General features: G+C 42.8%; 1 protein-coding gene across 1 annotated transcript in view; it reads left to right on the forward strand.

Annotated features, from left to right (window-relative positions):
* Positions 1–27,762, forward strand: part of prdm16 (PR domain containing 16) — a 135,746-nt gene that overhangs the window by 54,988 nt on the left and 52,996 nt on the right. The window contains exon 3 of the mRNA XM_034144544.1: positions 5,258–5,305. Coding sequence (XP_034000435.1) covers positions 5,258–5,305 — 48 coding nt within the window. The remainder of the gene's footprint in view (positions 1–5,257; positions 5,306–27,762) is intronic.

Below are 27,762 nucleotides of genomic sequence, written 5' to 3' on the forward strand. Positions count from 1 at the left end.
TCTCAGTTCCGTCATAGGCCACACCCTGCATAGACCCATCTGGATGGAGGGTTGGGTAACAGTGTTAGCTTTAGCGTGTCGTGATAAGTGTCAATCTAATCCTCCTTTTTAGACAATGGTATCTCATGCATTCCTTTGGCATCCTTTTATTTACCTTTAACCAATATGATTTTCTCACATTAAGTTTCACAGCAAAGTGGAGATGGAGTTAAGGTACCAAACTGTGATTATATTAATAATTACCTTCTCTATCAACTAAGACAAAGAGATGGAGTGAAAGTTTCCTATCAGAACTCCCCTTGATATTTGTCTTGGCCAAGGAACCTCAAGACGTCCACTTATTAACGTTATCATAAATATATTTTATCTGATGGACGCCCAGTTTCCTGGTGTTTAGTTTTGCTGTTAATCTGTTTCCTTCTCTCCTGCCTTAGTTTCCCCACCTCCCTACTAAAGTTCTGTGAGCAAGCTCATTGTTAAGGCATGTTTTTAAGAAGTCATAACTCGGGGCTTGTTTTGGGTCAGCTGTCAAGGCCCCTATCTTTGGGAAGTCCTGAAATAGCCCCATCGTACACCCTTTTTAAGAACAAGCCAGAGAATGGACTTGGAACTACAACCAGTCACCATCAGACTTAATGCTAAAAAGCAGACTGATTCAGACATATCCTTAGTCAAACAATCTCTAACAGATTCTGGCACAAACGTGTGAAAGGTTTGTTATCAGGGAGTTCAGTTGATAGTGAGAGACCTCAGAGAAAAAAACACTGAAGACTTGATACCCCCACTTCTTTCTCTTCCTTTTTTGGAGCGGCCGCGCTGTTGCATTGATTGTTAAGTATTCCGATCAGATTTACCAGGAGTCAGAGGAGTCATATCCATTTGTTGAGATCATGTTTGACATGACGGTTAGATCTATTTTAAAGGCTCCAGCAATGAGAAACAGAGCCTCTCCTCTCGTTTTTCTTTTTTTCTTTTTCTTCTCTTTCTTGCTCTCCGACACAAACTCACTTTCTATGCAGTTTATTATTCAACACGACCCACAGTGAAAGACCGCTTCCTCTCCCATCTATACGTCAACAAGATCAATACCTCGTCCTGGGCCTTACTACCACAATGAAATCCTGTCAACGTGCCAAGGAGCTGCAAAAGTTCCCAATAAATGCATAGCAAAACTTTCAATTTGTGGCTTTCTTGGTGTGGCTCTTGCAACCAATGGGTTGTCAGTCAGGGCCCTGTTTAAAAAAAACCTGAGGTTTGTTTGCTGCTGTTTCTTGTTGGAAACTTGTGGCTTTGTGACATCCGCAGCCATCTATTGGGCCGTGTTGCTGTATTGCCTCATATTATCCAGAGTTGCCCAGAGTCGAGGAGAATTGTTTTTGGCAACAGAATGCTAACATTTTCCTAGTGGGGCCCTCTTCTTCTACTAGCGCCTGAGGATGATGATGAGTAAGCTTTGTAAGGTCCACCTCTAGTTGCTATAGCTACTTACTCAGCCTTCCCATTGGCGTGGCCATAAGTCATGATGGATGGGTCTTTTTCTGAAGGTTTGACTTGAGCTGCACATGCAAAACCACAACATATGCTTTATGGGCCCTGGATAGAAAACCCTCTTGGGGCATTTCTGCTGTTTTTTCACGTTAAATGAGCTCTGGAAATAAACTGTGCGGGATTTCGCTCCATCATGTGTTTTAGGCTGTGACAGTTCTTGTGAAAACAATGAGGCAGTCCACTAACTGAGTGTCTTTCCCCACGTTGTGTTTTCTTTGTCCGCTTGGTCATCATGGCATGTCAATACGAATGGTGCTAAAGTGGTGTTGAAAAACTCCTGACCATGTCCAATAACAAAAGCTGTGCAGTGAAACTCTAATATCGGTGGGGTTTTCCCTCCCTCCTTGTGTGAAAGCACACACAACAGACACGGTGAGATACACTTACATACGTTCTCACAGACACACACTTTTACACACAGCCCTAATGAGGGTCTAGACTCTAGACAGCTCTTGGTGGAAGGATTCTGCAGGTGGCTGCACTTTCATCAAGCCACGGCTGGATTTTGTTTATGTTTCAGGTCATATGGGCCAGAGAGAGAAGTTTGTGAGACACACACTTACACACACTTTTTAATTACCCTCGCAGTGTTTTCTCTTTTCCATAAGACATATTGACATGTCAGCATTCAGCAGGGTAGATACAGAACAAATGGATAATTTTACCTCTCTCTGTGTAGTGGAAAATCTATCCCTCTCTACATAGGCCAGTCTCTATTTGGACCTGTCTCACCGACCCCGAGTAAAAATCACTTTGAGATGACGGTGACACGTGCAATAAATCATAGCACCGCCAGTCAGTGGCCAATCACATTTTCCGTCCCTAATTAATAGCTTATTTATTTGCTTGGCGGGGTTCTGCTGCAGGGCTAGGCCATTCCGCGCGTCTTTCTGTCTGTCTGTCTGTGGGTTTGTCTGCTGTGTTTGAGTGAGTGTGTGTGTGTGTGTGTGTGTGTGTGTGTGTGTGTGTGTGTGTGTGTGTGTGTGTGTGTGTGTGTGTGTGTGCGTGCGTGCGTGCGTGCGTGTGTGTGTGTGTGACACAGTATGCCAGTGTTGAAAGAGCATCTCCACCTGCCCTTGTGTTACAGTTAGTCATCTTTGCACAAGCCCTTGCTTACCCGCTGGAGACCCTGTTCACCACTCTCCTTTTATTAAATAACCCTAATTTGGTAACTTTTCAACAGACAAACAGTTTGGATTAGATCTGCATATATATCAAAGCCAGGAAGCTTTATAGTTAGCATTTTCCTGACAGTCAGCTCAGTGTTTCTGGAACCAAAACTGAGGTTTGGACGATAGAAAGCCCACACCGTCCCGACCCCCCACCTGAAGCTGAAAGACATTAAGGCATCAGTAAAACCGCTCATGTCTGCTTGCATGTCTTCTACAGTTTTAGGTTACTCTTGCACAATTTGATACACACACATATTTACACTTGGCATTTAGCATACAGAACAGGGGGAAAGTCCAGAAATTGTCCTATAGTTGCTGAACGCCTGGTAGCATTTTAGATGACCCAGCCAAGCTGTTGGTTTTGTAAACTGTTGCAGCTGGTCTTGTGCATTACCAGAAAGGGGAAGTCCTCTCTCTCCCCCTCTCCCTTGCTGACTCTCTCCCTCTCCCTCTGTTTTTATTATCGCCATGTTTAAAGTTCACAAGCACACTTTTACTTACCGAGCAGAAACATTAAGTTAATTTGTCTTTCTTACTACTAAATAGTTATTCCCAAACCCCTTTCTATTTTACCCAACAGAGCTGTTACACTGAAGCATGTATTTCACATTATAGATAAGTAAACAAAGTAGTACAAATAATGATGTTCAAAGAAACTAAACACTTTTGATGCCGTATACCAACTCACAACTCTTCGGCTTATTGAGTGTTGAGAGTGTTTCATTCCCATTCATTGGGAGCAAAACTTGAATGCATACGATGTGATTTGAGAATAATAAATACATACTACAATGTATTTTTCAATGCCATCAAACTGAAAAGAAGTTAACCAGACTCTCTAGCTCATGCACACATGTTGATCAGATTTTAATGAAACTTACCAAACCTCAAAACTCTGTCTGCGCATTTTTAAAACAGAATAGCTACAGTTACAAGTCAAAACAAATAGAGACATTTTGAGGCGGATACAATGTTTTTGCATTGTTTAAACCTGATTTCAGTTACACAAAGCTTCTGTAAAGGTTTGGATGATGTGTAAGTAGGCTGAAAACACTGTTGTAAGTATCTGTGGTGTAATTGCTCCCATTTGCTGAGGCTGAGAAAAAGATCCCCTGACAGCTTAATATAGGAAACCACTCGGTACGGCACACTGGTGCACATATGGCCCATCTGGTTCACTATTCAGTAAGAAAGAGAGAAGGAAGAATTAAGAGTGAACTTCTATGTGCTATGATTTCCGATAACAGTTTTTCTATTTCACTGAAGAATGAATAGTCTTACAGAGAAACCTATGGACAGTTCATCCAGAAGCACATCCACATGCACACAATAATCACCTCTTGTGAATTGAAGCCTTGTGTAGAAAGGTGCATAAGAGAAGTTGCTGTATGCCACAAGTGAAAGAATGGCTCCACAGTTTCCACGGCAGATTCTACAGTAGATAAATGTCTCGTTCCCAATCACGGGGGGTAACGCTGGCTTAGGAAATACAAACTTTGATATGTCAGCTCTAATGTAAAGGCAGCCAGTCTTTTCACAACACCCAAACAACACACATACTGTGAAACGGCTGATGAGGAGGATACGGTGCAGGAAAAGGGAGGATCAGATATGCAATGTGTCTGTGCTTTAAGGAGTTTTATAGGCCTAATTTCACTTAAATTCAGTAAAGTACCACGCTGATCCCCCACCAAACCTCAAACTGCTCTGAAAACAGTCTGCACCTCTTCTTTGATCTTCAGTGGCCATCAATGGGGTTCAGAGAAGGAAAGAAAGAGACAGACAGACAGACGGAGAGAGACTCTGGGTTGCCATTATATGTGAAATGCCCCCTCATTGCAGCAGGGGCAGCCCCATCTCTTCATCATTCCCCCACTTCCTTCATTTCCTCTGGCAGACACTGGGAGCATTCTACCACCCATCTGCCCCCAGTAAATATTGCTTGAAGGCTTAATTATACACACACACACACACACACACACACACACACGCACACACACGCACACACACGCACACACACGCACACACACACACACACACACACACACACACACACACACACACACACACACACACACACACACACACACACACACACACACACTCACGGACACGGTCTCAGCTACATTTCCTGCAACGCTGAAGCAGAGAATTAACGTCAAATCTGTGGGGCATTCATTCATCAGAGTGGGTGTGTGTGTGTAGTGTTATGTTTGCTTCTGTGTGTGTTTTTGTGACCTCTCAGTCCATTATGATATCCCTCTGGTCACATTTGCAGCCCAGAGGGTCTGTGTGATGAACTGTGAACACCCTTTGCTCATGTCCTCAAGCAGCGATGTCATAAGCCATGGCTGAGGCCCTCTGAAACGCAGGAATCAATATTCTCTTTTAATGCCTTAATAAACAGATTGCCTTCTCAATCAAATACAAAAAAATGACCTCCCTCATTTCATATTTTTCTATCACTTTTTAGTAACTGGTTGTTTTTTGGAGCCATAACTGTTTAACAAATGTATTTTTTGTTTGTGTGTTAACAGATGATGAATGACCATGAGGAAGCCTCCCCTGACAGCTGCATCAAAAAGGTAGGATGGTCTCACCTCTTTATTATATTTCATTAATCCTATGTATGTACCTCCAGCAATCCTGCTGGGTTAACCTATACATCAAAGAAATGGAAAGACATCATCGTGTTAGGGTGGATAAATAAAGTGGAAGTTTATATTCACACAAGGAATACTTATTTTCCTTTTTTGTATTTGTCAGAAAATGTTTTCCTCTCAACTCCTCTGGTGGAGCTTGATCACATGTACTTCATCCTTTTTCTGGTGTACAGAAAATATAGTCTGAATGGTGCAGTTTGATAACATAATAGAATATTAAATTGGTGTTACATTTTCTGAGCTTCCTACAAAAGCTTCAGTCGAGCAAATAAAGCGTATTTCTTTTAAAGCTGGATTCATTGGCAAGTGTTTCAGTAACTATTAGGCCGTTCTTATCAAAGAACAGAAGACCTTTCTTCACTCAGACAAAAACACGGACACATTCACACACACTTTGACCGACACGTCCCATTGACCAGTCACTGACCACTTTATGAGGTAATACATTTATTGAAGAGGGTGGGCAGTTTGCTTTTACGGCCAGTGTCGGCGGGTCAAGAAAGGACAGCGAGAGAGTTCATGTCCATCTAATGGTCCATGAAAGAACAATGGCTGCAGCAGAGTGGACACTCTTTCTGAGAATGACTGAAGCCATGCAGGCGTAGCTCCAACACGAGTCAATGGCACGTTGGTTAAAGCAGAAATCAATGGTTGGAAATGGGACAGCAGTAAATTATATAGAGTTTTTATCATATGAGTGAGTTTTAGAGGCCCCAGTATTTTAAATATTTTAAAACCTACTGTTTGCATTGTCTTGAAAACATTTATTTAGTTTTACCATATGAGTTTTAAATGGAAAAATGTGTTTATAATTCCGAAGTATCTGAGTAAGCCTCACAAGTATATGTATGCATTGTGTCTTATCTTACATGACAGGAAGGTAAAAACATCAGCAGCAGATCTAATGGTGAAATATTTTTTCCCTACATACTGTAATCCAGCTCTCCTTAATAAAAGCAGTGTGTGAGAGGAGATGCCTTGTGACCAACCTGAGCAAGACGTATTTCACTTAAAATCTCTTTTGGCATAATTTACAATTATGACCAATTTGGTCCTTAGAAAAACAAAATCACTTTAATTTCCTCATTTGCATTTCAGGTCAAGGGTCTTGTTGCTGTACCCTCTATAAACAGGCGGGCATGCAAATCACTGACTGCTTGGTTGATGTGAAATCCTACATTAGTCAATGAGCTTATTTAAAGGGCTGACCGCAGGTGGTTTGGGCTGGGCCCTCTTCCCCACATGTTCGTACAATGTGGAAAAAACGAGACGGTTTTATAAACTACTTAACCGCCTTCTTCATAAGGGTGGCCCGTGCACACCACTCTGCACACACACACACATCTACACACTCACATGTAAAAAGACACACATGCACGGATAGGAGCGGGAAGTTGCAATACGCACAAAGATGACAGAATACAGACATACTGTATGCTTACCTACAGTACATCAAATCTAAACACACCACATACACACACACTGGCCACATCTCATTATGCAGAGTGTGAGTTGCGGCGGGCCCTCATCGGGCGGTGGCAGACCACATGGCTGTTATGAATATGAATGAAATTATGCATGAGCCATTCCTTATGACATGACTCATTCATCCACATCGTGCAGTCACACAGACACAGGGCATTGGCACACGCACACAAACGCACACAGGCACATAAACATTGACTTCTCCTTTCTCCACCATGTCATTAACATCGCTATGCTTGATTGAGGCAGAATGTTAATTGAGTTGTAGCTTGAATAAAGTAGTTAACTGCTGAAAAGTGTGTGTGTGTGAGTGTGTGGTTTTGCATGACTGTAAGTGTTATTAGCTCTTATATTACAGTAAAACATCTGTTTTGTGTGTGCACAGGGAACACCAACCCCCATATTTGTCAAAAAATAACTATTTGGTACACAAAAGACCAAAACTTATTTAATTCTAAAATTAATTATATACTGAATTATACCAGACACTGTGTAGATATATAGATACGTTTCACTCTAATTAAATAAATACTAACATTATTTAAGACACAATTTAAGTAAATTAAAATTAAAATCTCAAGAAATCTGCATATTTATATTCATCTTTAAAGCAGAAAAATATACAATAAATAGTTACTGTAGGAATACAGTTATCATAGAAACGGGCATTGACTTATTTAAACCGACCACAAACACAGGTTCATTGCACGTTGCTGAGTCAGTCCTGAAAGAATGTGAAGGCGAGTGGGGGGCACTGGCAGAGTCGGGGTTAAGGCGAGGGATAAAACGGAAGCAAAAATGTTATTGTAGCTTCTCCAGTCCACTTACTGAAAGCTGCCCAGAGCTTACTGCTGTGTGTGTGTGTGTCTGTGTGAGGTTTAAGGCCTCGGATTCATATGCAGCCCTTGCTTCGACATGGGCCGAGCCGTATTGGATTACACACATGCATCTTCACACCCCACCCACAGGCAGAGAATAAAAAGTAGCGTTATCGGAATTCCCTCTCTGCTTACTTTATCCATCCTCTTCCTCTCATTTCATCCCCTCCTCTCTCTCAGCAGACGGTGTAGTGTTGTTGGAGCTATAGATTGCTATCAGTGGCTATTGGTGATAGGATCAGGGATTGTTTGGTTTGGTCTGGTCCGGCCATACAAAACAGGACTATATGTCTGTTTAGCTGTCTAGGCCCTTCTTACGTATGTTCTCATTCACACCCTGCACAGACACCTAAGTCTGTGTGTGTGTGGAAGTTAATAGGGTATCGGAGGACTTGTATTTCTTTTTGGATTCCTTAGATTTAAAAGTGGTAGCCAGATAGGGAGCAGGGTGAAAGAAAGCAGTCAGTGCTCTGTGTGTGTGTCTGTGTGTGTGTGTGAGTGTTAATCCTCATCTTCAGAGGAGCGCCGCTGTCCATCCCGACGTGTGTAAACACTCCAGCAGATCAGATGGCAGATAATGACTTCCAGATAGACACCCTCCATTCAACCAGCAGAGAAAATCAATGAGCACTGATTGCTTTTTTCCCAAGACGATCATCTCCCCCTGAAGGCTACTATCTATCTCTCTACTTCTATCTCTCTGGCTCTCTCAATTTCCGTGTCTCTCTGTCTCTCTCTCTACAAGCCCTATTCATTCACCTCTCAATACCACTGAGATTGAATCAATTCATGCTGCTTTTCACAGGGGATTTACTGTGAAAAGATACAGCGGAATATCTCTTGAAGACGATCAGGTCTCTGTTTGTCCGCATGTGTCACTCTTCCCCTTCTATTTGTCTGAGTGATAGCGGACATGCTTGCCTAACATATTTCTCGATGATTTCCAGATAGCGATCTTCTTTCTATTGTTGACAAAGATGTGTTATTATGTCGTTTTTGTCCAGCCCTAGCTGTTGTTTCTCCTACATCATCGAGTAAATGTGTGTTTAAGATGCAGCATTAGTTGCAAATGGGAAAATGAGAGGGGTTGATATGAACTCTGACCTATAAGTAGATTTTTCCCACTCCATGTTGAAAGACGAGAGAGCCAAATGGGGGTCAGCTGCAGTTGTGAGTTGATGAGTGTGTGTGTGTGTGTGTGCAGGCACTTGTGTGTGAATGTCTTTTTTTTCCCCATATCAAGCTGGGGAATTGAATCTCTAAATATGCTAGCTAAATGACCCTAAATGTATGAGGGCTATTATGTGGACAGAGGGAGGCTCACGGGTCACATAAGTGATCCAGTGGCTCCGGGGCCATAGTTTACCCCCTGCCAGCAGCACCACAACACTCCCCCACACCCTCCCCCTGCTTAAATAGGCCTCATGATTGATTGATAATTATGATAATTGTTTGAAAATGATTATCTGCGACTATTATAATCACTGCCACCCCAGTGCCGCCACGGGGGCAAGACATTTTTAATAATGATGAAAGTCACAAATGAACAATGGTTAAAGAGGTGGCTCATGGTTTGTGTGTGTGTGTTGTGTAGTGTGTGTGTGGGTGGTGTGTGTGTGGTGTGTGTGTGTGTGTGTGTGTGTGTGTGTTGTGCGTGTGGTGTGTTGTGTAGTGTGTGTGTGTGTGTTGTGTGTGTTGTGTGTGGTGTGTGTGTTTGTGTGTGTGTGTGTGTGTTTTGTGTGTTGCATCTGTAGGTTTTGGGGTTGTGTGTATGCGCAGGGCTTGGCAGTGGGCTCACATGGGTGATGACTTGACTGTGGAGTGATGCGCCCAAATAGCAGGAAATGGCCATCCTCATACACCTGAACATAAATTAAATGGACTAGAAAGTTGGATTTAACCAAAATATCTCTGTTATATCTGTTATATTTGAATTGCGTTCAGTACTATATCCATGTATAGTATAACTACTATACCTAAATATAGTACAGTAAGTTAGTATAAGTGTAGTTAGCTATTTGAGACTTTATGTAGGTTCTGCGACAGGGTGAGGAGTCGTTTATTTTCTGATTAGGAAGAGTAGGTACTGTAGTTAAGATTGAAAGCTACATAGAAGCGTTTGCCCAAAGCAGGGTTGGGATATTGGACGAACATATCGATGATCGGGTGGTTGTTATTTTGGAAATGTAACGGTCCGCCCTCAAATAAGGTGACAGGCAGCTTGGAAAATGTAAGCATATTGCCCAACCCAAACACAAAGTGAGAAGGACAGACTCTACCTGTATGATTTCCCTCATGTCTGCTCTTGAAAACATACAAACCGATGCATGATCAGGAAGTTCCCAAACATCTTCTTGTCATCCTCGGGCAGTGAGCATACACTGCGTAGCTCCAATCATCTCGTCTTCTCTGTCATCTGAAGGAAAAGAAGAGGAGGAGTGTGTGTGCATGTGTGTGTTGGAGGGGGGGTGCAGGAATAATATTTGCGGTTTTCGCTTCGCCCCGAGATGACTTAATGATGATATGGGTCCCTTTCTTCTGCTGGGCAGGGTTACATGTTAATGGGCCCTGAGTGACATGTTTTCATTTTGCTCCGTAACCTGCCCCCCCACCCAGCTCCACCACCGTCACCACCTTTATTCCCATCCCCCCCCTTCAAAATATACATCGCCAAATCCTGCCCTAAAAATCAAGTTTGAAACCAGAGGCAGTCAGCAGTGAGCTTCCATGTAGTGTTTGTGTGGTGGGATATGCAGGGATGGGGAGTGGCCCCTCGCAGACAGACAGACAAATATGCAGAGACTGAGCTCACATGGTCGAAATCATGTATGTTGGGGAATGTAAGGCGGGGTAATCTTTCAAAGCATACCGTTTGCCACCTAACATCGACCTGTGCTTAGAGAAGGTGAATTTGAAGATGAATACTCCACTGAAATACTCACAGATTTGGAGGGTGGCCCTATACAGTTTTTAGGAAGCTATTTCGAGTATGGAGGTCACTAGCATAACAGATCTAATTTCACTCCTGCAAATCTGCTTATGATCTGTCTGCTCAAGATGTTTCCAAAAAACACTTGCAGACATGGCTAAATGCACTCTTTATATGCCCGGCCTGTAGCTGAACGCTTAGCAGGAGGTGTCATATTGATTATTTATTTACAATGTTGCAAAGGTAGTCATAAAAGTTCATTTGAACATTTTCAAACCCCACTTAAATGCCAAAAGTATTTGATATTCAAAGTATATTTTTGTATATGTCTATATAATCACTGGTTAGGTTGGTTTTATAAGCCAATTATAAGTCATCTGTCCAGACATTTATTAGCCAATAGGGCTGATCTGTTGATGGTCACATGGTCTGGACAAAGTCAGGGTTGTTGGAGGGGAGGTGGGGAGTAGGAGGAGAGGTGAAGACAGAGAGAAATGGTCTTTCTCTGTCCCTCTGTGTCTGTCTTGTCTGTGGGAACTGTCCCAGCTATGGCCACTGCAGAATGCTGTCATTATGCCCTGTGAGGAGCATTCACTCAAAGGCCACTGCTGTGTGTGTCACTGTGTTCATGTATATGTGTGTGCGGGTGTCTGAGGGCCACTTTTAACTTGCAGTGGCACTTTAAACTTGTGTGTGTGTGTGTGTGTGTGTGTGTGTGTGTGTGTGTGTGTGTGTGTGTGTGTGTGTGTGTGTGTGTGTGTGTGTGTGTGTGTGTGTGTGTGTGTGTGTGTGTGGGCCCTGACTGACGCATCTCTGTTGTTATCGCCGATCAAAACCCGACGTCACAATGGAGTGAAGCGCTGGGAGAGGAATTCAAGTGGGAACTGAAGAAAGAAAGAGTGGAACAGATAGAGAGAGACAGAGCCAGGGGGCGGAGGAGAAGCACGAGGTGATCGGAGGCACTTTCACATCAGCTGGCTCCCTGACCTCTCCCTCTTTCCCTCTTTCTCTCCTTCTTTTCTTGTGCCTTTCACTCTCTCTATATTTCTCTCTTTCTCTCTCTCGCAGTCTTTGTCTCTACATAATCCCTCTCTCTCAGTGGCCATTCCAAAACATTCTCTGGGGTCACCCAACAAAAGGAGGAGGGCGATATTCTGACATTTGCGGGGGATGTCATGAGTTTCTGCACATCCACACACAGTCACACACTCACTTTCACACATTTGTTTTTACTATCCTCATGAAGACATTCTGTTGTTCCCTAATACTAAACCTCTCCTAAATGTCAGTTGAACTTATTTATTATGCGTTATTGCAACTTAAATGGTTTCTGGGCCTAACATTGTATTTATTGAAGCTTATTGAAACAAATGTGCAAAAAGGTGTATAAGCACTATTAAACATCACAAACTAATTTGAATTTGAGATACAACAACTTGGTTTAGTCAGAGAATAAACTAAGGGCCTACATACTGTAAAGGGCCACTTTGAGATAAATTATTTTCAATTGTGATCTTGCAAACCTACTTTTGTGGAGTCACACATTTAAATTAATACATTAGAGTTGGAATTGGATAATTGCATCTTTAACCCTTGAAATTCCCTAGATTTAAACCCAATGCTGATGGTCTTATGTTGACACTAAACCCAAGGTCATCATATTGTAAAACATTTGAATATGTAAACTGCCAAGTGATTGGACATTTTTAAAGTTGAGATATTTTACTTCACATCTTTTGGCCTCTTGAGGATTAAAGTCATCCTATAAGGACAATTGGCGCTCACAGCTTCAAAAACACACACACACACACACACACACACACACACACACACACACACACACACACACACACACACACCACACACACACACACACACACACACACACATACACACACACCACACACACACACACACTCGCACACACACACACACACACTCACTCTGCCTTGACAAGAAAGCAGTGAGTTCATTAAGCAGACAGTGTGAATGAAGAAGGCCGGCTGGTCAAGCATCGGTGATAATAACATGACGACCCGCATGGCGTTGCCACGGAGACTTAGAAGCCAGGGGGAGGCAGAGAACAGAGAGTTGTGTGGTCCTGCTCTTCAAAAATATGTTCACGTGTCAGACAAGGATCTGCCTTCATCTGTGCGTGAGAACGGCCGGGTGCATTTGAAAATCCACCTCGTAAAGGGGAGTATTTCTTTTGTGATACAGAAGTGCTCTGACCGTCACACTGTACAGCAGACGCGTCCACCTTCTGATGTCCATTTCAGCTGTTGCAGCTAAGAATGCCTTTCACAAAATCGTATCTTTATATTTTGCACAGCTGGGAATATCTCACAAAATACCCTAACGTCTCGTGCTCTGAGAATATACATGGGATATATACAAGTAAAACAGGCCTCTTGACACGCCACATCTAACTTTTATAATGTTCCTCTTTGTTGTTATTTTTCACAACATTTAGTGAAGAGGAAAGACCAAAAAACTGCCAGAGAAACAGAGATGGCGTGGGAGATGGGGAGGTGTTGACACAGAGGATGTCTATAGTTAGACGGGCAAAAGACGGAGCAGGAGAGTGAGCTTCAGTAAGGATGGAAACCCTCAGAGGGCAGGAGACAGCCGGAGGCAGGGGGATGGGGCACAAAGGGGAAGGAATGCCAGAATGCCCAAGAGAGGCAAGAACTGGCAGGCCAGTCACAGACACAACCCGTCTGGGGAGGAGAGACAGGGAGTGGGGGTGAGAGGCTGGCCCACCAAGGTCATGTGAAAAAAGATCCCCCTTTCTCCACCCACCAACCTACCCATCCATCCATCGCTGTGTCCGCACATCACTCTTCCCCCTTGGATATTTCAGATAGTCAAAACATTTGAGGATTTGTTAAAAAAAGAGGAAAAGAATATGAGAAAAAGGGACTCGGGCTGAGATAGGAGTAAAGGATGAGGCAATGGCAAGAGACAGTGGAAGTGTGTCTGGGTGTAACAGGTCTTAAGGGAGCTTTTAGCCACAGAGTGCTAAGTGAAGCGTGCCGTGTGTTCAGGCTGCTCTGGGTAACTGTCTTCATATTTCCAACGAGGGCCTCAGACACAGACATACACTTAATGACATACACATGAGTATACCTCTGCTTATGTGTGTACGTGTCTGTTGAGGCCAGACATTTTTTCTTTATCATGTGTAGTGTTTGAAACGTTTTCAAATTCATGTGCTACTTTCACTAATACCAAAGGCAGCTAGAGGGAACTTACAGAGAAAAACTAAAAGCAGTTGGTTTTGTCAAATGAAATCATTGGGCTACTTTCTACCCCAAAAAGAGTAAATGTTGAAGTGGCAACAGCTTATGGTGATCCAAATAATAAAGAAACTAATTATTGACATAAAGGGAATAAATTATAATGATTTTACAAACTAAATGTGTAGGTAAGCAATACAGTATTCATGGGAGCTCTTGACTTGGCCGAATGTTCACAATATTTGACAGACATGATTTTTATCAACCCAGGCGAGAGTAAAAAAAGGGAAAATAGATGTGCATTTGAAATAAGGCTAAAATATAATTACCAAAATTAACATGAGGATTTTTTTTAGATGTTCCTACTTTGCACTTATTGAATGCAGAATGGCATTTTTACATCGTTTTTGGTTTCACTGAATTGCTCTTTAGAGGTTTGTGGCTGCAGTGATCAGGAGGTTTCGAAGGATATCGCTTGTAATGCAATCGTCGCATTATTGACAACATTTTTTCCAGCTGGTTCAGAAATGTTGATGTAGAAAAGAACAGTTTTGGTTTATTCTTAAGACAATGAATAACAGCATTCATTTTTCCTTTTATAGTTGGTGGTGTCTGTACCTGTTGCTGCAAGTTAGGATAATCCACCCTCAAACACATTTCGAAAACCAGGGTTTCTGTCCTCTTTATCCCTACTTTATCCTTGATCCTCACTTCCTTCTCTCCCCCCTCCTTCCATCTCTCTCTCCTTCCCTCCGATCTCGGCTGAACAGTACGGTCTTTGACTGAGTCTTAATCTTCATTACAGGGCATTAGTCCACTGGGGAGGCCCTGTCTCGTCTCCCCACAGCGCAGCCTGGCACTGTCCCGCAAGGGACGTCCCGCAACGGCACAGCACAGACACCCTGCCAACCCCCCTCGCCCCCCCCACCAGCTTCACCTTGGTCACCCCTTCGCTCAAATGAACTGTTAAATAAACGGCAGGCCTTAATCCACATGAAGGAGCCGGGGTGGAGGTGGTGGAGTAAGTGGCAAGGCTGGTCAGGAGAAACAAAAGAGCCAGCCCTGGACGCCTCCATTTAAAGCAACCATCAATCATACTCACCATGAGATTTCACTTTCTTTCTTTTTTTTGACATAGATTTTATCATTAATGACTAAATCTCAGGGAATCAGAGCGACAGTAATCTGAGGCATGTGGCTCAGCAACCATATGCAGTCCGTGAGCATGGCCTAGTGTCTGATGATGCATGTGTGTGTGTGGAAGAGAGAAATGACATACGCACAATGTTACACTGCTTTCATTTCCCCTATCTGCATTTGGATTTATTGTCCCATGCCTTGCTGTTTTATTAATTACCCATTAAAAAAAACTCTGACAGTTGGAAGGCCGTGAACATTTCGTAACTAACGCAACAAAAAAAACATGCACACATCTATATCAGCGTATGGCTCCTGCAATAAGCTCACTAACAAGGACAGTTGCTGCTGTGAATTAGATAATTAAGGAGGATGGCTAATTGAGTAAACAAGCATCGGGGCCGTCACCCCTAATTAAGTGATTACAAGGAAGAGCACACTCAGCCGGCGCAGCGCTAATTAACACATACACAAACACACGCACAGACACGTGTGAAGACATGGAGAATTATCTGTTAGAGAAACAATGATTAGGCCGAGTGGGGGATCCCAGGAGAGGCAGGCAATGAGAGGGGATCCCACACACACACACACACACACACACACACACACACACACACACACACACACACACACACACACACACACACACACACACACACACACACACACACACACACACACACACACACACACACACACAGCGCCATCCCGAGAGAGGGGCTTTCTGTGTCTTAGTACTAATTCATAGTGGATAATCCTTTTATTCAGCTAGCCACATTGAAGCGGATGGGGACAGTTAACTGCGGTCACATAGAGTGACCTGCACTCCGCTCATACAAACACTCTCAATGTCTGGTCTGGGCACTGAAGGAGAGGGCAATCCAACAACAATACTGAGGTGTCGGGCAAAGGCCCAATTTAAATCCAATTACACCTCCTTTCTTCTTCAGTGGTGATTATTGTCTCAAGAAATAGACTTTCACAGAAAATGTCTATACCCAAATGTAATAATCCAATCAAATATTTGTATATATTTACATATTTCGTTGTGCTTCTTCAATCCGCTGCGTTAATATTTAAACCCATTTGGTTTTTCCACACTCCTTGGGAATACACTATACACCGGGAGTCAACCCCGCTCTAATATCAGCTGTGACATTTCAGATCGAGATGATCATATCAGAGTATTATCATAGAGAGTGTTTCCCTGGGGAGAATTATCCAGAACATTAACCAGGGAGTCAAAGTGATTATTTTGCCCCAATTCTCCTTAGGGAATATAGTAGCATGTATATGACATGATTTATTTTAATATAAACTATATCTAGTCAAATATTTATTCGGATGTTAATGGCTTTGCGCAGTGAGAAGAGATTCTGCCGTGGAAATGCAAAAAGGTTGGTCTGTGATTGAAACTGTACAAAATTCAAAATGAGTTCTTAAGGGTCCAACAGCTAGATTTAATTTCACACAAAAAGAGATTATAACATGTTTTCATAACTCATTTTCAATCAGCTGTTTTCCCTTAATGCACTAGGTCAGATGTTATGTTTTTCCGGAGTGTACAGGATTTTCACAGCGGCGCACAAGAGCAGATCAGCTCGGCTTAAAATCCACTTACAATGAAAATAAAAATTCATTAATTAAGAATCGCTCCGGGGATGAAGGTAATTATTTTTGGAGCAGAAAAGATTTTCCACATTGGTCAGGATAACTGTGGTGTGGTGTTATCTGCTAACAATGGGGCCAGCCTTTCTACTCCCCTCCACCTTTGTGAGTCTGATTTAAGATCCCCAGCTAATGGGCATACCTGCCTGACAAACATGACTTCCTAGCAGGTGACTCCTGTCAAGATTGTCTGAAATAACAGGTAAATGAATTAGCAATAAAATGGACTTAGGGGTAACAGGCAGGGGTGCCCATTATTACTGCTCCTAATCACTAAAGAGATGCCATTCACTTGCCTTAAGAAGGCAGCATTTTTCACCGCTTGCTGGCCACCGGCCCCCTCGGAGCCACAACACATTTCTAATGGAAGGCTCGCTGCTTGAGCTCCAACCTCCCGAAAGCCCCCAACCATTTCTTTCTTTCACTCTCTTTTCTCTCCTCCACCCACACCCCAATCCTCACACCCCCTTTCTCTGCTGTTAGATTATCAGTTTTGATTACCGCCGGCAACTGGCTCTTACCAGCGGTCGGAAGCGGTGTCTCACAGACCTGAAAGGCCCTCAGCAGGTTGCAAGAAGCTTTTGAAATTATGGGGCTGGGCTCAGAGGGGAAAGTGCTCTGCGTGCTGCTTCGCGGCCATTTAATCAACTCCTGACTTTTGATAGTCAAATAATGGCTAATTACAGTAGCACCTGCCCACAGGGTTAAAGGGTGGAACAGATTTAATGAGAGAAAGAGAGGAAAGAGACAGCGAGAAAGAGACGGAAAAATGAAAGAGGGCGAGGAGTAAAATAGAAAGACGGAAAATGTGTGTTATTATCTTCATGTCTTGCTGATTGGGACTCAGTAAACCCAGGGATGCTCGTGTGTGCCGCCACCTATTCCCACAATTAGGAGTTGTTTTTCTCACATACAGCTCATGATTGACAAGGGTGCTGTGGTTCAAGGGGAGAAGAATGTGTGGTTGAGAGAAGGACTGACTTTGATTGAACGGTTTGTGTTTGTCTAAATATGAAACAACACAAAAATGGAAAGAGATTTTTGTTGCAATTGCAATTTTCCCCTTTCCAGAGTTTCAAGAATTTGGTAGCTCCTGAAGATGAAATATTCACGAGAAATAAAAAAACAACTAGCCTACTAATAACTTCCTTCAGAACACTCACTTTAAACGCACAAACAGTTCATAAATCAACAAAATGCATTTCCAATTAATAACTACATAAAACTGCTTCTGTGCCACAATTCTTCGGTCCATCTCTGTCTCACTCTCCACGTCTCCAGGGAGGCCGTCAGAGAGATAATGAGTGAAGAAGAATGGGGCTATTAAAGGAACAATTTGATAGTTCACACACCGTGTCCGTCGTCCTAAAACAAGATGTGCTTGATAGAGCACACCCAAACACTCCTCTGAACACACACACACACACGGCCCAGCTGGGGTGACAGATCAAAGCATATTAAAAATGACCTATGTGTCAGTGCATTGATCTAAGACCAGGTGGCACCCATACATGCAGGCTGAGCAGCTTGTTTGCTTTTTAACCCCCTCCCTCTCTCCCTCTCCCTCTCTTCCTCCTTTCTTGTGACCAGCGACAACTTAGTCCTGGCACTCTATTGTTCAGGCACAAAGGCTATGTAAAGACACGTCAGCGATTACAAAGCTGCAATGGCACAGCTCAATTACTCAAACGTCGCTGTGTACCGCGCTGGGATACATGTGTTTGTAGGTGAGTGTGTGTGTGTGTGTGTGTGTGTGTGTGTGGTGTGTGTGTGTGTGTGTATGTGTGTGTGTGTGTGTGTGTGTGTGTGTGTGTGTGTGTGTGTGTGTGTGTGTGTGTGTGGGGTGTGTGTGTGTGTGTGTGTGTGTGTGTGCTCACAGTGAGAGCGTAGCCCCTGTGAGATATTAACAGGGTTGTGGCTGTGTCAGCAGCGCCGCACTGTGTTTTTAGTCTTTCATGTTCCATTTATCTGACCCCTGAACCTCAAACACACAGCAGCTTCACTTCAGCCCCCTTCATACACACCTCTGCACCATCATACGCACACACGTCAACAAACACACCCACGCACACATCTTCACATACAACAAAGTAATCAATTTCTCTCTCTGACCCTCTTCCTCTTTGTGCTATCAGAAACCATATTTGCCCCATCCAATCAGTTTGATTAATCATGCGCCAGACCACGGTCCTGCAATCAGATGACCAGAGCATTGTACCCCTCTCTACAAACACACACACACACACACACACACCACACACAACACACACACACACACACACACACACACACACACACACACACACACACACACACACACCCACAGTGCTTGTGGGGAAGTATTTCCCCATAGACATCCTCAGTGTGACAGCACCATAAACTGGCCATTTATCAAAGTGCCCCCCCCCAGTACACACACATACAAGACACACACACACACACACACACACACACACACACACACACACACACACACACACACACACACACACACACACACACACACACACACACACACACACACGCACAAGCACACGCACACACACACACACACACACATATAGGAGGAATTGTCCCTTATTTGTGTCTAAATGCTGGAAAGCGTTGTTTGGTAGTAGTACATTTTCATGTGTTGGTACAATGAATATACTGCGTCTTCCAAAATGTCTCCAACCAATGACTTTATTTTTGATAATATTTTGTCTTCAGTGGAATTATTCCTGACAATATACATTTCCTGTAATTTAATCGACACAAAAATGTGTATGTGTTTGTTTGTGAGGCCATGAGGCCGTTGCCCTTTAGTAGTAGCCGCATAATTTCCAGGCTTGAGTAATGCAGAGCCCCTACCGTTCTTTATGGCACATGGGTCAATAGTAATAATAGAAGAGATATTCATAGTCGTGTGGGGGGGCTCTCACTCTGCCATATCAGCCGAAGATTTAAAAGCCCTGTTTTTGTCCTCCTTTCACACAGTTTATTTTTCTCTTTGTATCCTTCCTGTCTTTATATCTCCATCTTTTTCACTCTTTATTCCACATTTATCTTGCAGCCTAGTAGACAAATTGGAGGCAGCGGAGGAAGCACAAAGCTCTCCGATGTCTTTGCTACAAATCCATTGTGACTTGTCCTTCATCTGCTCACTATATTATTGATTTCTAAACACATGTATATACACTTGTTTTTTTACAGTTTTTAAACATAATAAGGAGGTATTTCATCTCCCAGTAGAAAACACAGCACAGCATCACATTGTGACATCAGAAGATAAATGTCTCTCTTCACGGTTACAGCCTCTGTCTCAATCAGCCACACTAGCCATGCTGCCGGGTTTTAGCAGCTCATTGAAGCCTTTTTTATTGCTGGCCTGTGTTCCAGGGGGCACTCCGTGTCAGTAATCAGGATATGGGGGTTATCCTGGCTGACCTATGTATTGAACTAGCTAGCACAGCCATTTCCAGTGCTAACACAATTTAAAAGCACTGACTCTCACTGAGAAGAATAGAAAGCAGATGGACTTCTGCCCTGAAACAGCATGCCTTACTATACCTGGCATCCAATGTTTGAGCAAATGTGCAGGTTTGTAAGCGGCACAGTCAATATAGTAATAGGCATTTGTAGTGTTTAATGAATAGGGTCAGTTCTCTCTAACTCCAATCACATCATTCCACAGAACACATTGTCTGCTGTATTCAAAGGGACTATTTATTTTGTAGAAAGTTGTTCCAATTATTGTGTGGACTTTATATAAAAGCTCTAATGATCCTAGAAAGATACATTGCTGGTGGATTTCTGAATGTGTCATTTCTCAAAGCTGTGATCATCCCAAATACAGTGTTATTGTCACAAACCTGTGACAAAAAAACCCAACTATCTGCTACTGACAATATTTCTTAATTGGGTGAACTGCCCTTTGAACATGCAGTTTATTGTATTATCCTACTTGTAACTTAACCCTTGACCTTGTTAAAGTTAACGTTTTTTAAAAATGTCCATCAGTGTTGTCAGAGGGAAACGTTAAGACAGCTGCTAAGGCAGAGAACAAGATGGCAGTTGATTGTTTTCCAAAGAATTAGCTTGACCTGACCCTCTTGAGCAGAGTCATCTTTTGAATGGCTGACACTTTATTGTTTTGTTCCTACAATAACAGAATATCCCCAGCACCTCAGCGCCCGTTCACCCTGGTATTGTCACATAGAACTAGACTCACTTTTCCTCTGCTTGTCTTTGTGGCATGGAAAAAAAAAAGCCCCGGGCTTTTTACACAATCACAGGAGGCAATGCCGAGGTATGTGTGAGCTGTGATAAGACAGAGCGATGGGAGACAGATATGAGAAGGGCAGCGGTGGTCACGCACTCACAAAACACACACACACACACACACACACACACACACACACACACACACACACACACACACACACACACACACACACACATACACGGGCACAGTTTATGCCAAGAAAGTAGATCCAGGAAACGTTATTGGTTAGAGTTATTAGGGATACACAACTCAACCAGGAAATGTGCTATTGATACTTAAATATATATTTGATCAAAGACAAAGACTGACAGGTGAGACAAAGGGCTCATATCCACAACTTTCTCTTGTCACAATGTGTGTGTGTCTGTGTGAAGATGCAGTGGCATTGGTTGAATGTACAGCTGTGTGCAGGCGCCCCCTATTGCATTTACCTTTTACTTTCCACTTTGCAGAAAGCAAACAAGGTAAAAGTTAAACATGAGAACTCACAGACACACACACTCGTGGGCTTTAAGAAATGCAGGTAGCAACAGTCATATAGTATATAACATCTCAGATCAGACATTGATCAAATCTGCCACAGTGCATCATCTCTAGCAAAATAATGTCCGACTTTATATTGAAACAAAGGTGCTTAGCTTGCGTGATCTCATAATAGCTTCCTTGAACACTTCCCTTTCCTGCAGGACACACACACACACATAATTCTCAACCCATCAATCCCAGCGTGACCCCGTTTCAAATTCATTAACAAGGCTTCAAAACTTGCAGACACAGCAATCACCCCAAGCAAAATAAATTCCTGCGCCGGAGGAAAGAGACTGCCTGTGTGTGTGTGTGGGTGTGTGTGTGTGTGTGTGTGTGTGTGTGTGTGTGTGTGTGTGTGTGTGTGTGTGTGTGTGTGTGTGTGTGTGCTTGTGTGTGTGTAAATTATTGCAGTGCCGTGTCGTCCACTGCGGAGTGTAGCGAGGAATCTGTTTGGACAACTGCTGAATGTTTTGGTTCCCCCACAGCGCCCTGGAAAGCCATGCAGCCGCTGTATCTTTTACAAATTAGCGTGCTTCGTCTACCAAGCACTTTCTCTTATCCTCGGCCTAAGCCCTGTCTGCCCACCGCAGGACAACCCTGGGTGTGTTTAGGGTAGGTGGGGTTACTGGGTGAAGAGAGGACAGGAGAGAAAAGATGAGGGAAAAGGAGAGAGGGTGTTTAATAGCTAAGGGATGCAACAATCTATCAGTAAAATTACATTTCCTGATGTCTCTATGTTTGACTCTTGTGTCACATCAATTTTGCACCAGCTAAATGTTGCTTTAGTTATTTGCAGTCATTCGACCAAGTAGCAGTAGAGACAGGTCTGGCGTGATGTCAGAGAGCCACAGATGCCAACGTGTGTGGTTGGTTTACAAAATAAACGTTTTCATATGAAATAAGGCTTTTATTAATGGTTGTTTATTTGAATGATTCCATTTGTTCTCATTTAAAGACAGTGTTATCAATCTAACTGTCATGCATCCATAGTGACAAAGGTTTTAAGACCATTATTTCTGTCAATGCTGATAATGACATTCAGGGATTCAATTTGAAACTTTGCCATAACTCAAAGGCAAAGTAAACTTTTCGGGAACTGAACAAAAACCGAAAGATATGTAAGGTCTTTGAACTCCGCACAGACTGACACAAACGGCAAACTTCTTATGGCAAGCTAATAATGCAGGGATGTTAAACCCAACTTCTGTTAACTACAGTCACATGCAGATTTGCAAACATGAAAAATTCACCACCAGAAAAAGTTTCTTTTATAGAAAACTAGTCAAACACTGCATTAAAAAGGCCTTACAAGGTGCAAGACAGGTAATTGTAAAAACAGAGCCTATTACAAACGTGTCACCATAGACTAAGTTACAGCGTTGAGGCTTGACGCCTGTGAAGTTCTTTCCATCTGCTGTCAGTTGTACATTTCCATCTGTGTCTGGTTAGCAGCACTGCTAAAGGCTACAGTAGGCCGAGGTGGGAGATATTTGATGGAGAAGGTCAAAGCTAGTCATGTGACGAGTGGAGCTGCTACACAGAGCGATGTTTTTACTACTGATTTATGATGGTAAAGCGTTTGGGCTCGGGAAGTGATGGAAGGGAACCCATGTGTGAGTCAAAAAGTTGATTTGATGATGATGTGTGCAGAGAAGTTAAGGGTGTGTGTGTAGTGAGAAGAGTGCGTTTCTGTCTGCATTCGCTGGCCATGCTCAGTTTTTTGAGGAGGATAAGAAAATAAGCCAGTCTATCTTAAAGAGGCTAGTATCATGAGAACAAGCCCCACAAAAGCTCCTGATTTGGTGAGCCCCTTTACAAAACTGCATAGAATGTACCACACTTTCTCCTTTCCTGTTTTTTTATGCGTGTCTCCCCTCCTCATGATGTAGCGTGTCATATAGTATTAGGTGGTCTAGGGTTGAGGAGGAAATCCTCAGGGCTGGGTTGAGTCGCTGCTCAACAGTTTGGCCATTGTTCACCGTCTCAGACACCAACACCCCCTCTCAGAAAAGAAGAAGAAGGAAAAAAAAGTGAGCCCATCAGGCAGGCGCTCTCTAAAACTCACAGCATGCCACAGTGGGAGAATAGATTAGAAAGGTGTGTGTGTGTGTGATATATATACAAAGAGACATGCAACTAAGATACCTGGATGTATTTGAACCCATGGATGTACAATAGTTTAGACATGAGGATAAATGAAATACAGAGTGGGGACCAATTTGCATCATAAGCGTGTTTGGGAGAATGAATGAATGACTTGTGTTTAAAATATGTATAATGCTTCATAGTAGTTGTTTTTCTTAGCTAATGTTTTATTGTGTAGTTACTGTAAAGACACTATATCTGCATTTGAGACCTGTCAAGATGCCACAAAAGCAGCTAGTCTTCTTTGTTGCACCTCTGTCATCATCCAAGAGGTACAGTCCATTGCAGCCAATAACCTGCGCTCCTTATCACTATGGCATTTATTAAATTGAAAATGTCACATAGTTTGAAGAGGAGGAGGACGGATGGCGAAAAATCCAATTATACAGACGGAGTTTCTCTTTCACTAAATGATACTGTCAGCAGCTTTCATGTAAATGTATGTGTCAAACAATCACAGCAGAGATGATAATAAGCACTTTTACATACATTGAGGTGATGGATCACTTCAAAATGCTAATTATCTAAGGTTGTGTTGGAGGGAAGAACACCTTCATAAATCCGTCCCCTCATTACAAAGAATTGCCTCTCTAAATAATGTAAACGATGGATAGATTATGAACAAATTCAAATTGTGTGATTGTTGACAACCGTTGAGTATGAGCTAGCTCCTGTTGCAACGATTGTAGTCTAGGACGAGGCCTCATTACTAACCCAAGCTTTTCTGTAATTGTAACCAGCAGCAACATTAAAATAACATAAACCAGAGGGAGAATTCTGCCTGCTCTGTGTTCATCCACTTTATTTTAAAGGGACCTGATAAGTAGTTGTCAGCTGCCCTCTTTGCCAACACGCAGGCAACATGTGCTTCCAGCTGTTACCATGAGCACCAAGTGAATATTTGTGGTATCTGCTGATGCCCCTAAAAACCAATGCCAGTTTTTAACAGTTAAATGCTGAGAAAAGGACTCAACTTTGCTTTATTCTTTTTTTTTCAAACCAAAGAAAAATGTTGCTTCCTTAAAAAAAGTAGTAGTCTTTTCCTGACTCCACATAACCGAATCCACTTATTTTCTCCCTTACTTTTGAAGAACCACCCACTCAACAAAGAGAAGAAGGGGCAATACAGAAAAGAGAGGAAGTGAAGTGAACAGGCTGAGAAATAATGGGAAGACCAGAAACTTTTTTCATGGCGCAGTGGATCACCAAGTGTCCAGCTAACATGCCAATGACCCTGCACTGTCGACCACTGCACACTTAAACACTGATTTGCAGTCTTTGCAGCACAAACGCATGCATACACATGCACACATAGACGGAGTCAGACACCCGAGGGGGAATCACGGTGGTGCTAGTAATTGAATCAAGCCAAAACTGAACGCTGCTCCGTTTCCCCAGCCCGCCCTCAGCCTCTGCCTTAAAAAGGTAAGCCTTGTGGCTGATGGGAAGCAGATGTGGACTGAGCCCTGCATGGTAAAGGTGCAGAGTCAGAGCCCCACATCCACCCCTGGCCAGGAATATATCTTCATTAAGGAGAATAAGGGTGTCCACTTACATCTGCTCCAGCACATCAAATCACACTCATCTGTGTGTGTGTGTGTGTGTGTGTGTGTGTGTGTGTGTGTGTGTGGTGGTGTGTGTGTGTGGTGTGTGTGTGTGTGTGTGGTGTGTGTGTGTGATGTGTGTGTGTGTGTGATGTGTGTGTGGTGTGTGTGTGTGTGTGGGTGTGTGTGTGTGTTGTCAAGGTGGGGGTGTAAAGGATGCATAAGGGTGAATGATAACATTGGTGTGTGTGTGGACCCCTGGGATGACACCTATTCCTATCACTAGACCTTGACAGCTCCACACGTCTGGCTCCAATATCCCCAACTGTTTCTACAGAAACACCATCCCATACAACCATCCATCCCATAATGATGCTTGTTAACACAAGTTTTGTATGTGTGTTTGTGTGTCTGTCTGTGTCTTTACTCCCTTAACTTAGGCAGTAAGATTGAGTTATGAAAACATGATTGGCTACCTCAGGCTTTTCAACAGAAACAGGAAGTTGAGAGTTGAAGAGCTGGGATATATATTTAACATTTTTGAAATCTAAAGATACAACTTGAACTGATCTTGTTAATTTTACTGACACATACAAATATGTTGTACTAATAATTATGAATAATCTCTAAATAATAAATAAATAATTGTCCTGACTCTTTTCAGATAGCTTTTATTTCAATAAGTAACTTTTATGAATTACCAAATAACTTCCAACAATAAAAAAATATCACATTTTGCATTCGTTCCAGCTCAGGCTATGTCACCAGCAGCAGCAGCAGCAGCACTTCTTCCTAATTATGCTTTTTACCAGGCCTTTTCTATTTTGGACCATTATACGATACATATGTAATTATGGTCTAAAACACTATATGTTATGCCTAAATCTGGCTTGTCTCTTCAAAACCTCTGGATGGCTTTCCAAGACCTTACATAGCTGTAATTCTCTCCAGCTGTTGCATAAAACATATGGAGGACGTGAGGCGTTGGAGATGGATGGCATTCAAAGCCAACATCACCAAGATAGAGATATGTAAGTGTATTATGCCCTCACCAATCCTCTATGAGGCTAATACTGAGGTCGTTTTTGGCTGCTTCGGACATTGTGTTTGTATTATGGAAAATACAATGTGCACATTCTTTTAAACTGATTTTCAAATGTTCTACTCTCAAATCTAGGAATCCCCCAAAATTCATGGTGCAGATTCGAGTGACTCTATTTCATGTATCTTTTAAATGGTGGCTATTTCCTTCCCTTGGACATGGAACTTGGCATGATTTTACCTCCATGAGATATCCCTCTGTCTCCTTTTCATGTCTCGTGTCCAGCCAGTCTTTGTCTCTTCCCATCTATGCTCTTATTGGATCCAGCAGACACAACACAAACTCTAGGACTTTTCTCTCTCTCCCCTCTCACGATTATCCCCTCCCTCCACTTCTACCTCAGAGGATTTGGCAGTTGCCGTAAGTGAAAGGAGGAGAAGAGTGCAGAAACACACACTGCTGCCTGTCAGTCTCATCAGTTCTTTAAGAAGCGAGAGAAAATGAGATGTTGGGAGGAGAAAAGAAGGAAAAGAGGTATTTGTTTTCACTGCAGTGTTGTAAAGCCCTGGTCAGATCACAAAGGAATTCTCGCTCCTGTCACAGAAAATACTTTTAATAGGTGTTCTACATGTCTTTATTTGAGTTGACAGTTTGTGTGTGTCGTAGGTGAAGCTGTGAATCCTATTTAAAACCAATGAAGTCCTGAAAATCTGTTTTTATTTTCACTTCATTCTTTAGTCTGACATTGGGTTCATGTCCCTTCTCTGTGTGGGGACTGGGGAGGAGGGGTTATTTTTCCCTAACCGGTCATTGGTGACTTGGAGGGGTTGACCGTGTGGTTGTTTTTAACTTTTTCTGTCCATTTTCTACCATTTTTTTTTTCTGGCACTGGAAGGAGGCATGGAACTAAGTGTATTCCCTTTTACAAAAACATGTTAGAATTTAAAAGAGAAAGTGCTAAGATAGATGCAAAGACCAAACTGAAACACAAAGATCATGGAAAAGATAAAAAGGGAAGTTATATATGAAAAGCTGGGTACACAAGTAGGAAAAAGAAAGACTGAGCCCATAAAGTGAGAGCCAAAAACGAGGAAGGAAGGAGATGAGGAGATGCAGAGGCAGCGCAAGAGGAGACGTCCCGAGAGAGAGACGGGTATAGGGTGAGTTAGCGAGTGAGTAGCCCAATGACAGACAGACTGCACCGGAGATGAGTGGGGAAATCCCCTCTATGCACACATTCAATAAAATCACCCAGCTGCACTGTGTGTGTGTGTGTGTGTGTGGGTGTGTGTGTGTGTGTGTGTGTGTGTGTGTGTGTGTGTGTGTGTGTGTGTGTGTGTGGTGTGTGTGTGTGTGTGTGTGTGTGTGTGTGTGTGGTGTGTGTGTGTGTGTGTGTGTGTGTGTGTGTGTGTGTGTGTGTGTGTGTGTGTGTGTTTGTGTTTGAGCAGAAGGTCTGCATAAGTGCTTTTAGATGACATAATATAGACAGGGAGTCCTCAGGGTAGAATACACTGTAT

Source organism: Trematomus bernacchii, unplaced genomic scaffold, assembly GCF_902827165.1.
Source record: "Trematomus bernacchii unplaced genomic scaffold, fTreBer1.1, whole genome shotgun sequence".
Taxonomy (NCBI): Eukaryota; Metazoa; Chordata; class Actinopteri; order Perciformes; family Nototheniidae; genus Trematomus; species Trematomus bernacchii.